Raw genomic sequence first — 14,246 nt, 5'->3', positions numbered from 1 at the left:
ATGTGCAGTAAGACCTATTGTATCTGTTATTACATATCTCATCCCCAATATACAGTGTTATCAATATACACCTGGGACATGTGCAGTACTACCTATTGTATCTGTTATTACATATCTCATCCCCAATATACAGTGTTATCAATATACGCCTGGGACATGTGCAGTACTACCTATTGTATCTGTTATTACATATCTCATCCCCAATATACAGTGTTATCAATATACGCCTGGGACATGTGCGGTACTACCTATTGTATCTGTTATTACATATCTCATCCCCAATATACAGTGTTATCAATATACGCCTGGGAGATGTGCAGTAATACCTATTGTATCTGTTATTACATATCTCATCCCCGATATACAGTGTTATCAATATACGCCTGGGACATGTGCAGTACTACCTATTGTATCTGTTATTACTTATCTCATCCCCGATATACAGTGTTATCAATATACGCCTGGGCCATGTGCAGTAATACCTATTGTATCTGTTATTACATATCTCATCCCCGATATACAGTGTTATCAATATACGTCTGGGACATGTGCGGTAACACCTATTGTATCTGTTATTACATATCTCATCCCCAATATACAGTGTTATCAATATACGCCTGGGACATGTGCAGTACTACCTATTGTATCTGTTATTACATATCTCATCCCCGATATACAGGGTTATCAATATACGCCTGGGACATGTGCAGTACTACCTATTGTATATGGTATTACATATCTCATCCCCGATATACAGGGTTATCAATATACGCATGGGACATGTGCAGTAATACCTATTGTATCTGTTATTACATATCTCATCCCCAATATACAGTGTTATCAATATACGCCTGGGACATGTGCAGTACTACCTATTGTATCTGTTATTACATATCTCATCCCCAATATACAGTGTTATCAATATACGCCTGGGACATGTGCAGTACTACCTATTGTATCTGTTATTACATATCTCATCCCCGATATACAGGGTTATCAATATACGCCTGGGACATGTGCAGTAATACCTATTGTATCTGTTATTACATATCTCATCCCCGATATACAGTGTTATCAATATACGCCTGGGACATGTGCAGTACTACCTATTGTATCTGTTATTACTTATCTCATCCCCGATATACAGTGTTATCAATATACGCCTGGGCCATGTGCAGTAATACCTATTGTATCTGTTATTACATATCTCATCCCCAATATACAGTGTTATCAATATACGCCCGGGCCATGTGCAGTACTACCTATTGTATCTGTTATTACATATCTCATCCCCAATATACAGTGTTATCAATATACGCCTGGGACATGTGCAGTAATACCTATTGTATCTGTTATTACATATCTCATCCCCGATATACAGTGTTATCAATATACGTCTGGGACATGTGCGGTAACACCTATTGTATCTGTTATTACATATCTCATCCCCAATATACAGTGTTATCAATATACGCCTGGGACATGTGCAGTACTACCTATTGTATCTGTTATTACATATCTCATCCCCGATATACAGGGTTATCAATATACGCCTGGGACATGTGCAGTACTACCTATTGTATATGGTATTACATATCTCATCCCCGATATACAGGGTTATCAATATACGCATAGGACATGTGCAGTACTACCTATTGTATCTGTTATTACATATCTCATCCCCGATATACAGGGTTATCAATATACGCATAGGACATGTGCAGTACTACCTATTGTATCTGTTATTACATATCTCATCCCCAATATACAGTGTTATCACTATACGCCTGGGCCATGTGCAGTAATACCTATTGTATCTGTTATTACATATCTCATCCCCGATATACAGTGTTATCAATATACGCCTGGGAGATGTGCAGTAATACCTATTGTATCTGTTATTACATATCTCATCCCCAATATACAGGGTTATCAATATACACCTGGGCCATGTGCAGTACTACCTATTGTATCTGTTATTACATATCTCATCCCCGATATACAGTGTTATCAATATACGCCTGGGCCATGTGCAGTACTACCTATTGTATCTGTTATTACATATCTCATCCCCGATATACAGGGTTATCAATATACGCCTGGGCCATGTGCAGTACTACCTATTGTATCTGTTATTACATATCTCATCCCCGATATACAGTGTTATCAATATACACCTGGGACATGTGCAGTACTACCTATTGTATCTGTTATTACATATCTCATCCCTAATATACAGTGTTATCAATATACGCCTGGGACATGTGCAGTACTACCTATTGTATCTGTTATTACATATCTCATCCCCGATATACAGGGTTATCAATATACGCCTGGGCCATGTGCAGTACTACCTATTGTATCTGTTATTACATATCTCATCCCCGATATACAGTGTTATCAATATACGCCTGGGACATGTGCAGTACTACCTATTGTATCTGTTATTACATATCTCATCCCCAATATACAGTGTTATCAATATACGCCTGGGCCATGTGCAGTAAGACCTATTGTATCTGTTATTACATATCTCATCCCCAATATACAGTGTTATCAATATACGCCTGGGACAGGATCTCGTTGTCTAGATGTAATCTCGGGATCCGGCTTAAGGTGCGTGTGAGATTTTGGCTTATGATTTTGACTATATAATCACAATTGCAAGGAAAGTTATAGCCAAAATGGCACAGTGCTGAGGGGCTTGCAATACTGATGCGCCGAAATTTTCCGTGGCCTAATTTGGGGGGCGTGGCCTATACTCGGAGCTCTCCCGCGAGGCTACGCCCCCATTTTGACGCTATGGGGGCATGACCCAGAGGCTCTGTGAGCCTCTAGCCATGCCCCCAGCCCCCTGGGTGCGGGAATAGACGCTGTGCGCATGCGCACAACGTTTATTCCCAGCTGCTTAGCAGCCGGCAGGGGGGACTCCCAACAGCCCTCCCTCACCGCGGGACACTGCCGGCCGCGGGTGGGACAGCGGGACAGGCCCTGATAATCGGGTCTGTCCCGCTAAAATCGGGATTGTTGGGAGGTATGAGTGTGTGATGTCAGCACCAGGCCGGATATACCTGTATTAGGGGAGGGTGTGTGACGTCAGCACCAGGCCGGATATACCTGTATTAGGGGAGGGTGTGTGACGTCAGCACCAGGCCGGATATACCTGTATTAGGGGAGGGTGTGTGACGTCAGCACCAGGCCGGATATATCTGTATTAGGGGAGGGTGTGTGACGTCAGCACCAGGCCGGATATACCTGTATTAGGGGAGGGTGTGTGACGTCAGCACCAGGCCGTATATACCTGTATTAGGGGCGGGGTGACGTCAGCACCAGGCTGGATATACCTGTATTAGGGTAGGGTGTGTGACGTCAGCACCAGGCCGGATATGCCTGTATTAGGGGAGGGTGTGTGACGTCAGCACCAGGCCGGATATACCTGTATTAGAGGAGGGTGTGTGACATCAGCACCAGGCCGGATATACCTGTATTAGGGGAGGGTGTGTGACATCAGCACCAGGCCGGATATGCCTGTATTAGGGGAGGGTGTGTGACGTCAGCTCCAGGCCGGATATGCCTGTATTAGGGGAGGGTGTGTGACGTCAGCACCAGGTCGTATATACCTGTATTAGGGGAGGGTGTGTGATGTCAGCACCAGGCCGGATATGCCTGTATTAGGGGAGGGTGTGTGACGTCAGCACCAGGCTGTATATACCTGTATTAGGGAAGGGTGTGTGACGTCAGCACCAGGCTGTATATACCTGTATTAGGGAAGGGTGTGTGACGTCAGCACCAGGCTCCAGGGGAACCCAAGTGCATCCTCACAAACTCTTGCTCTCACCAAATGCCTTTTTTACATAGTATGCATCTTGTTTGCATCTAGCTATTTCTGCACAGGTTAAGCCCTACCCCAGCGTCTCAGGTACACATGAGCCGCTTCCACCTGCGATGCGGCTTCGAACTACTCATCAACGTCTCAGTCATGCAGAGGGGTGTAAGAGGACCGCTACATATATGAGTTATATAAAAAACTAGTAATAAATACTTAAATAACTGGCTACAAGCTACAATACGCGACATCTACCTTGTATTGTTATTTCCGTTGTTGTCGAGGGAGTTCCCAACGAGAATCTCACCGCCGTTCAGCCAGTCTCCGCAGCAGTCACCTCTGTTAGTGATCGTGATGTGAGATATCTTATGGGGATCCAGCAAATCCACTCTCCACCAGGCCGAATAGTCGTTGTTCGTGCTGGAACATGACCCGAATCCAAAGTCGGAATTCAGGTTCCCGTCTATGGCATTAATGGCGTTGGAGAGGTAACCAATGTCAAAGTCGTAGAATATAGAGGACTGGGTGGCGCGTCCTCGCATGGCGACATTATTATCTGCGGAAGGAGGAGGGAACATCAGTGATCTGTAGTTCTGGTATTGGCCGGTGACATTCATTGTAATATGTTTCCCAGGCGGACAGAATGCGTGTGGTATCGGGTACCAACAGTCAGGATCCCAACAGTCATTAGCCCGATGTCGGGATCTTGACTGGCCGGATGGTGAGCGCAACAAAGGCCCTTGCGGGCACAGTGGTGTGTTTGAGTATAGGAGAGCTGTGAGTGACATGTGAAGAGAAGAGAGCTTTGACAACAGGAGGGAAGAGGGCCCTGCTAGGAGGAGCTTACAATCTAGTAGGAAAGGGAAAGTTGAGGAGAGAGTCAGCAGCAGCAGCAGCGTGTCATTTCTGCATTAACAATACCACCCACACCCACCCCTGCTGCCAGCCCACCGGTGCCTATGCTTTTTATTTTTTACAGAGGCATGGCCACGCCCATTCTATTGGCCATGCCCCCTTATTTTGCAAAGGCCCAGCAGAACTGTCAGCGCCCCTGAGTATAATTACTGCATCCCAATACAATCACACCATGGACCTGATTCAGACCTGATCACCGCTCCACCAAACACGGGAAATGTCACTCTGTAATTATACTTCGGTGTTTGGCCCCGACAGTTATGTCCCTGGTAGTAATAATAATTATATGTTTTGTAATTGATACATTAAAGCAGAGTCCTTATGGATTTTATCGATTTCTATTTTATGTATATATGTATTCATTTAAAGAGGAATTAACAATAATTCATTGTTTTTTTTTAATTATTATTATTGCTATTATTGTTATTATGATATAATCATTTTATTTATATAAGGCTTTCCTCCAAAAGGAGATAACTTGATAATATACATATAATAGAGGTTTGGAGTGCATTTAATAGCTAGTAGTACTGTATTTTTTTTTTATGTGGCCCCAGTTATTTTGGGTCGTTATTTATTTAATTATTTTATCTCATCCCCAACAACAAAAGCAAACTCACACTCACAGGTCCCGGCTGTAGTAGCGGCCACCAGGCAGAAGAGGGCAGCGGTGAGTAATAACGCCATTGTGCTCCGTCTATAGCAGCAGCTGTAACACAGAAACAGGATCAGGTAACAGAGATTATAGATTTTTTTTTTTATATTGCTGCCCAGGCAGCAGAGTGTTGTGCCCCTTCAGCAGCGGTGGGAGGAGATCCGGCGCTAACAGCACCAAAATGAGGAGCCCAGCCACTGCCAGAGCCGGGTAACAGGAGACCCTCCTTCCCTGCCGGCACCCACATTACCACTAAGTTTCTATGGGGGGCGCAATGCTGCCTGATGTATCAATATCAGGCAGCATCACATCGGGTTTAAACAGAGAAGAGAGTATGTCATATGGTGGTGCACCATTTATAGTAATGAGACATAAAATATACCTTTTAATGTTTATTAACATTATAGCTAATAGCGATTATACAATATATTCCATAAGCCCACTTGTATGCTGTACACCAGTAGCACCAGTTAGGCGTATAGCCATATTGCTACTTGAGTGAACGATACACGCTACCTGCGGAGCTTACTAATCCTGCAGCCAATTATTCCATCTGTATATATGCTCACTCTCTCCACACTATAAGACATTCAAATATACTAGCTGGTTATCCGTGTAATGACACAGAGGGGGACATTTACCAAAATGGATTCGTAGAAAAAAGGTGTATTCGTAGGGAGAAATACACCTTTTTTTTACGAATTTGTATTTTCGGGATTTACAATCCCAAAAATACAACAATTCGTAGTCCTAAAGATGGAACATTCGTATTTGTATTTACAAATACGAATGTCCTACACCATCGATAGGATACGACAGAAATCACCATTCAAAAGAATGGTGGTTTCTGATTTACTAAGCAGCCGTACTGACAATACGGCTGCTTAGTGGTGTAAAACAGGCATGCAAATACGACAGGAAAATAGAACACCATTTTCCTGTTCTATTTGCTTTAAGCCTGCACGGATCAGTCAGATCCGTGCAGGCTTCAGTGTAAAAAAATAGAAAAACTAAATAAATAAAAAAAACAAACGGCGTGGGGTCCCCCCCTCAGCCGAAACCAGCACCAGGCTGAAGGAGCCGGGGCCGGTAATTAAAAATCAGGGAACCCGACAAATAGGGGATCCCCGATTTTTAACAACCAGCCCCAGGCTCCAGGTCCGGGGCTGGTTCCCAAAATACGGGGGACAAAATGACTAGGGGTCCCCCGTATTTTAAGAACCAGCCCCAGGCACAACCAGCCAGCAGGGTAATGTCACAGCCGGGGGACACTTATAATATAAGGTCCCGCGGCCAAAACATTAACCCTACCGACCAGTCAGCCTGGCCAGGGGCCCTGGGGGAGTGGGGACCCCCCCAATGAAGGGGTCCCCCCCCTCCAGGACTTACCTGACCAGGCTGAAGCCTGGTGCTGTCCTCGATGCCCCTGGGCGGTGGGCATCGAGCTGATAGTGGTGTAAAAAATAGATTAAACTATTGTTTTTTACTGTGGCACTACAAGTGCCAGCAAGCCTCCCCAGCAAGCTGGGACTTGGAGAACCACAAGTCCCAGCCTGCTGGGCATTAAAGGGCCCGCTGGCACTTGTAGTTCCACAGTTAAAAAAATAGTGCACAAAACACACTGACACACTTTTAAAATAAAACTTTAATACATCCATTACACACATACTAATACTTACCTATCTTCTTCCCGTAGGTAGCCCTGGTCCTGATGTCCGGTCTGTGTCGGCGTTCCTCTTCATGTCGACGTCCTTCTTCAAGTCGACGTCCCTGTCGGCGATGGCGTCCGGTGTCCGGGTCCGACGAAATCCATGTGGAAGCTGTGGAAGGAAACCATACTCACCTGTCCCAGCGCGACGTAGTCCAGGTAAGGGTCTTTGCAAAAAAACAAACCGACACCCCGAAACCAGCCGGACAGAGAGCCGCACGGTGTTTACATCGTGCGGCTCCGCCTCCCGAATGCCGCTATTGGCCACCTTGCGGCCTAGCGGCCAATCAGGAGCCGCTAGGCCGCAAGGCGGCCAATAGCGGCATTCGGGAGGCGGAGGCGCACGATGTAAACAAACACCGTGCGTCTCCGTGTCCGGTCTGGTTTCGGGCTGTCGGTTTGTTTTTTTGCCTTACCTGGACTACGTCGCGCTGGGACAGGTGAGTATGGTTTACTTCCACAGCTTCCTCCATGGATTTCGTCGGACCCGGACACCGGACGCCATCGCCGACAGGGACGTCGACTTCAAGAAGGACGTCGACATGAAGAGGAACGCCGACACAGGACCGGAGGACATCAGGACCAGGGCTACCTACGGGAAGAAGATAGGTAAGTATTAGTATGTGTGTAATGGATGTATTAAAGTTTTATTTTAAAAGTGTGTCAGTGTGTTTTGTGCACTATTTTTTTAACTGTGGAACTACAAGTGCCAGCGGGCCCTTTAATGCCCAGCAGGCTGGGACTTGTGGTTCTCCAAGTCCCAGCTTGCTGGCACTTGTAGTGCCACAGTAAAAAACAATAGTTTAATCTATTTTTTACACCACTATCAGCTCGATGCCCACCGCCCAGGGGCATCGAGGACAGTACCAGGCTTCAGCCTGGTCAGGTAAGTCCTGGAGGGGGGGGACCCCTTCATTGGGGGGGTCCCCACTCCCCCAGGGCCCCTGGCCAGGCTGACTGGTCGGTAGGGTTAATGTTTTGGCCGCGGGACCTTATATTATAAGTGTCCCCCGGCTGTGACATTACCCTGCTGGCTGGTTGTGCCTGGGGCTGGTTCATGAAATACGGGGGACCCCTAGTCATTTTGTCCCCCGTATTTTGGGAACCAGCCCCAGACCTGGAGCCTGGGGCTGGTTGTTAAAAATCGGGGATCCCCTATTTGTCGGGTTCCCTGATTTTTAATTACCGGCCCCGGCTCCTTCAGCCTGGTGCTGGTTACAGCTGTGGGGGGGACCCCACGCCGTTTTTTTTTTTTCATTTATTTATTTTTCTATTTTTTTTTACACCTTGCAGCCTGCACGGATCTGACTGATCCGTGCAGACTGCTAGAAATAATTCGTATTAGCAGCCGTATATACGGCCGCTAATACGGATGGCTACACCATCGGAGGGTTACAAAGCAGTCGTATATGACTGCTTTGTAACTGACCCTCCGGAACACGAGTTTGCATACGACTTAAACAGTCGTATGCAACCGTAGGGGAAATACTAATACGAAAAACTAGGTTTTTCATATTGGTAAATTTCCCCCAGAGTGTGGTATATTAGAGGAGTTACAATTGGAGCTGCAGGACTTTATATACAGTCCACAGCCATTATCTTAATTAGACACTTGTCTCCCCTATAAACGATATAATCTTAAAGAGGGAATATACAATCTGTGTCAGAAAGTTATTGAACATCAAGGTAAACTGATTGCAGAACCCGCACAGGCCATTTTAATCCACACTGTACCCACTTAAAAGGTATATTTTATGTCTCATTACCAGGGCCGTTTCTAGAGGCGGACAAGCCGCGCAGCAGCCCGGGGCGCCGCACGGCTTGTCCGCCTCTGTTAACAGCCGGGGCGCCCGTCAGCTCCCCCCACTGCTGCTGCCTCCCTTCTTCCCCCTCTCCCCGGCCGCCACAAGCGCCGCTCAAGCGCCCAGCTGATTTCCCAGGGAAGGGGAGCGCATCGTCCGCCTCTCCTTCCCCTCGCTCACTGGGCTGTCAGCCAATCAGTGAGCTCGCGGGCCGGCAGCCAATCAGGAGCCAGCCCGCGAGCTATGAATGGCTGACGGCTCAGCTACACACAGTGAAGGAGAGGCGTGCGATGCGCTCCGCTCCCCTCCCCTCCCCAGGAAAGCAAAGCAGCAGCAGCAACAACAACGATGGCAGCGGAGGGGGAGACCCAGTCAGTGAGTTGTGCTGCTTCTAGCACTTTGGGGCATATGTGTGACACTGTGGGGGCATATATGTGGCACTTTGGGGGAATATGTGGCACTGTGGGGGCATATGTGTGGCACTGTTGGGGCGTATCCGTGGCACTGTGGGGGCATATCCGTGGCACCGTGGGGGCATATCTGTGGCACCATGGGGGCATATGTGTGCCACTGTGGGGGCATATGTGTGCCACTGTGGGGGCATATTTGGCACTGTGGGGCATATATGTGTGGCACTGTGGGGGCATATGTGTATGGCACTGTGGGGGCATATGTGTATGGCACTGTGGGGGCATATATGTATGGCACTGTGTGGGCATATATGTATGGCACTGTGGGGGCATATCTGGCACTTGGGGCATATTAGTAAACGGCATCTGTTGTGCGGCAGCGGCGCGTGGGTCAGAATGTGTAATAGGCATTACGGTGTGGGGAGTAATTGTTTAATTGCCATCACAGTGTGGGGTCTAATGGGCATCATGGTGTGCGACATAATGTGTAATTGTCATCACGGTGTGTGTGACATAATGTGTAATTGTCATCATGGTGTGCGACATAATTTGTAATTGTCATCACGGTGTGCGACATAATGTGTAATTGTCAACACGGTATGCGGCGTCATGTGTAATTGGCATCATGGATAAATAGTGTATAATGATTTAAGTAGCCTGTCATTGTTTGGCCTTGATCTGTGAAGCGTACTAGGGGCGGGATGTACTAATGGGAAAATGCGGTAAAACACCCGTTTTACCGTATTTTCCTATGTATCAATACCCGTCCGCCCCGTTTTCGCTAGGCACGGTATCGCCACATTGGTGTCTTTCGCCGCCCACCGTCTGCCGTCCGCGCGCCCCCCCCCCCCCTCCCGTCCTCCTTTGATCTCCTCCCCCAGGTGTCACAGCCGGCAGGACATCCGGCTGCAGGGGGGAGGAGGAGACGCAGGGGGACACTGGCAGCCGCCGGGATGTCACGGAGACCCCCGCAGACCACATCACAGGTATCGCGGGGGTCTCTGTCACCGCAACCCGATGTTAGCCGCATATGTGTACCTATGCGGCAGCATCGCGGCGGCTGCCAGGCGAAGGGCGGCGATGTATATTAATACATCCCGCCCTACGTCACTGTATGGGCCTTTATATTTTTATGTCACTGTGTGGCCTTCAGCCCGCCAACTTAAGTGCGGGAGGACAATGACAATTCCTGCGGTAACCAATGTCGGGACATGCAGGTTGCAAAAGTGAGATGTAAGGTAATAGTTTTCCTGCTAGACCACGACCCTTATATTAAACCACACCCCTTTTAAAATAAACCACACCCCCTACTTCGACGCGCGCGCCGTAGGCGCGTGCAATTTCTTCTATGTCATGTTATGTATTTGGGGGGGGGGGGGGGGCGCATTTTTCTTTCTTTGCCCTGGGAGCTAAATTGTCTAGAAACGGCCCTGCTCATTACTATAAATGGTGCACCACCATATGACATACTGTCTTCTCTGTTTAAAGTCTATACCCCTATGTCCGTGGTAGCACACCCCTATAACAACATCTAATGTATACAATTGTATCTAACTATTAAAGAAAGAGGGGGCCGATGTCATTGAAATAATATCAAAACTCCCAGTCTTGTGCAACAGATCACCCCCGTTTGACCTACATAGCATCACATCGGGTCCTGCACATCCGCAATTCTGAGATGTGGCAGACCATTGTAGCCTATGGGCTACTTACCGCACTGCCGTTGTGGCAGTGTGGTGAGCGGGGTGTCAACACTGACCGCGCGGCACAGACCACCTGGCTGAGCACATAACAGGGACAGTAATATTTTGCCCAGATCGCATTGTATATGCGATCCATCTTAAATGATCCCCTTTATCTCTCTCTGCCCCTTGTCTATCTCTTTATCCTTTACATCTCTCCCTCCCCCCTTTTTCCCTTTGCTTCGCCTCTTTCTTTCCTCTCTCCCTCTGACAGTGTCACCCTCTCTCTGCCTAACATTTCTTTTGCTATTTCTCTCCTAACGAGCAAGATGCTCGAAAGTAAAAATGCAGCCAAACCTCAGAAAATGGCTTTTTCTCTGAGGTTTTTCCGCAGTCCGCACATGCACTACATTCCGGGGTTTGGATGCGGTAGGCAATACCATATTTAAAGTGGCATTGTAGTGACAATAGGGGGCCCCTTTCAAGATTTTGCTATGGGGGCCCACAAAGTTCTAGTTACGCCCCTGTCTCGTAGTGTAGTATTTAATAGTTTAATACAACACAAATATAATCACATTGCCTGCCCATTAAAAGATCCCCAAACCCCATGCAATAACATCCCTGCTGACAGAGAGGACAAGTCACTGTAAAACATTTCCTCAAAGCGTTTCTTTTACTTGTTTATAACCAGGCTTCATCAGGAAGATCTTGTATAAAATGCCGAGCTGGTAATATCCTACAGCGGAGGCCCCTATTGTACCCTGAATATCAATTTATCAACATTTCAGGTCCAACAAAATGAGAATTCTAACACAATTTACAATCCGATTCCTATTCTGTAGCCAGATAGTGACACATGTTCCTGTTGTTACAACCGTCATTGCTATAGATATAACCAGCTGCATTATGTAATGATACATGTATATTACCTGGTTATACGCAGGGATTTACTGGTAGCTCTGTATTTCCAATCCGAATCCTGCTCTTGCTGCAGCTCGGCTGATTGGAAAGGGGTTTAAATACATTCTGTATCTGTAGAACACATCAGAGATATAACGACTGCACCCACTGATAATAACTTGCCAATAATGTTGGTATTAAAAGTCAACAGCTGCTGATAAGAGGCTATAAATATGGGGAGACAAATATTTATATTAGGGTAGGTACATCTAAGGTGTGAGTTGTCCTGTATTTAAGCTGACAGTATAGAGGTGCCCATGCACAGGTCCGATGTGGGCCGATTCCACTTGATTCTGACGGATCAGGCGAATACATCGGCTGAAAACGTCCTAAAACGGAGGTGATCGACGTGAGATTGGATCCGGTGTGCATTCCTGTGCACATCAGATTGGATCCTATCAAATCATTTCTCACTGGCCGGTCACAGAGAGTTTCATCGGGAGTATACTCTTCACCACCAGTGTCGTTGTCCTTTGGTGTCCCGCAGGGTTCTATACTATCTCCCATGCTTTTTGCAGTATACATGCTCCCACTGAGTGACATAATCAGACGCCATGGCCTGGTCTACCACTGCTATGCACATGATACACAACTGTACCTGTCCTTTGCTCCAGGCACCGATAACACAATAACAGCTTTAAATGTCTGCCTAGCTGAGCTCCAGGAGTGGATGATGCCAGTTGGCTGAGACTGAACCCAGATAAAACAGAAGTCCTGATGATAAATCACAGGACAAGACGGCAGCATAGCCAACTGACAGGTCTTAAGCTGGGGGGCACAGCACTAAAAAACTCTGATCATGTGCGGAATCTTGGTGTTGTCCTGGAATCTTGGTGTTGTCTTGGTGTTGTCCTTGGTGTTGTCCTGACACTTAAACATCAGGTGTCAGCCACAATCAAATCCTCATTCTATTACCTAAGGAATATAGCCAGAATCAAGCACTTAATTCCCTCAGAATACCTGCGTTAAGTCATACATGCATTTATATAATCACGACTACTGCAATGCTCTCTACCTGGGTCTTCCAGCAAAAGAGTTCACCGCTTGCAGCTGGTACAAAATGCAGCCGCCAGACTGTTAACTAACCAGCCCCGCTCCAGCCACATAACTCCCAATCTCTACGCCCTTCACTGGCTGCCTGTAAAATGGCGAATCGTTTTCAAGATTGGCTTACTCACTTTCAAGGCCCTACATGACCAGGTCCCATGGTACCTGCAACAGCTTCTGATTCCTTACTGTCCTACTCGATTACTACGATCCACTAAAGAAGGACTACTAACAGTACCCAGAATCTCCCTGAATTCATCTGGGGGTCAAGCTTTCAACTTTGCTGCTCCAACTCTATGGAACTCTCATCCTGGCACAGTGCGAGAAGTCCCCACTGTAGAATCCGTTAAAAATAGACTAAAGACGTACTTATTTACTCAAGCATTTCACTGACATCTACTGTTAAGCTTGTTTTGTATTTTGAGCTGTAAAGACAATGGTGAAGCACTTTGAGTCCTATTGGGAGAAAAGCCCTATATAAATATCATTATTATTATTATGTGCAACACAATAGATCATTCGGAATCAGCCTTAATAGCATGGAGTTGGGAAGTCTGTTTCAGGTGAATTTGGGCACCCAGTATCAATTATTACAGCCGCGGATGTAGGAACAGTGGGCAGAATAAGCTAACACGTGTTTCCGGACCCTCACTTTGGCATAATACAGTAATCTGGGAGCCGCAGACAGACAGAAAACGTCCAACTTAAATTCAGTCCCTTTAATTTATTTCAAGATGACTCTTCCTGTGTGGTGTTGGTGCTCAAAACATACCATGCTGGATGGTATAACAATGAGAATTCCATCCCGGACCCTGCAAGAGGAAGCGGGCACACAAAGGGCCTTATTCTAGTTCATTCTTTCTGACAAAAACCTTCTTAGATGGACAAAACCATGTGCACTGCAGGGGGGCAGGTGTTACTTGTGCAGAGAGAATTAGATTTTGGTGGGGTTTTACTTCAAAGTAAGATCTATATTGCAGTGTAAAAATAAAGCAGCCAGTATTTACCCTGCACAGAAACAAAATAACTCACCCAAATCTAATTCTCTCTGCACATTTTACATCTGCCCCACCTGCAGTGCAGCATGGTTTTGTCCATTTAAGAAGGATTTTGTCAGAAAGAGTGAACCAGAATAAGGCCCAAAGTGAGGATGGCCTGCACTGGATACAGTGTTAGGTCCTCATGGGCACAATTTGTATCAAAATTAGTGACGACCCAATGCTTAGCACCAGAGCACAACA

At 46.7% G+C, this 14,246-nt stretch overlaps 1 protein-coding gene across 1 annotated transcript in view; it reads right to left on the bottom strand.

Moving 5' to 3' along the window:
• Positions 1 to 4,380, bottom strand: part of LOC146062820 (fucolectin-5-like) — a 37,008-nt gene extending 32,628 nt beyond the window's left edge. The window contains exon 1 of the mRNA XM_083174830.1: positions 4,082 to 4,380. Within this exon, the coding sequence (XP_083030956.1) occupies positions 4,082 to 4,368 (287 nt within the window). The 5' untranslated portion in view covers positions 4,369 to 4,380. The remainder of the gene's footprint in view (positions 1 to 4,081) is intronic.
• Positions 4,381 to 14,246: the final 9,866 nt, after the last annotated feature.

Source organism: Crinia signifera, chromosome 3 (assembly GCF_055691185.1).
Source record: "Crinia signifera chromosome 3, ASM5569118v1, whole genome shotgun sequence".
In the NCBI taxonomy this organism is placed as follows: Eukaryota; Metazoa; Chordata; class Amphibia; order Anura; family Myobatrachidae; genus Crinia; species Crinia signifera.
This window is presented reverse-complemented; position numbering and strand designations above follow the sequence as displayed.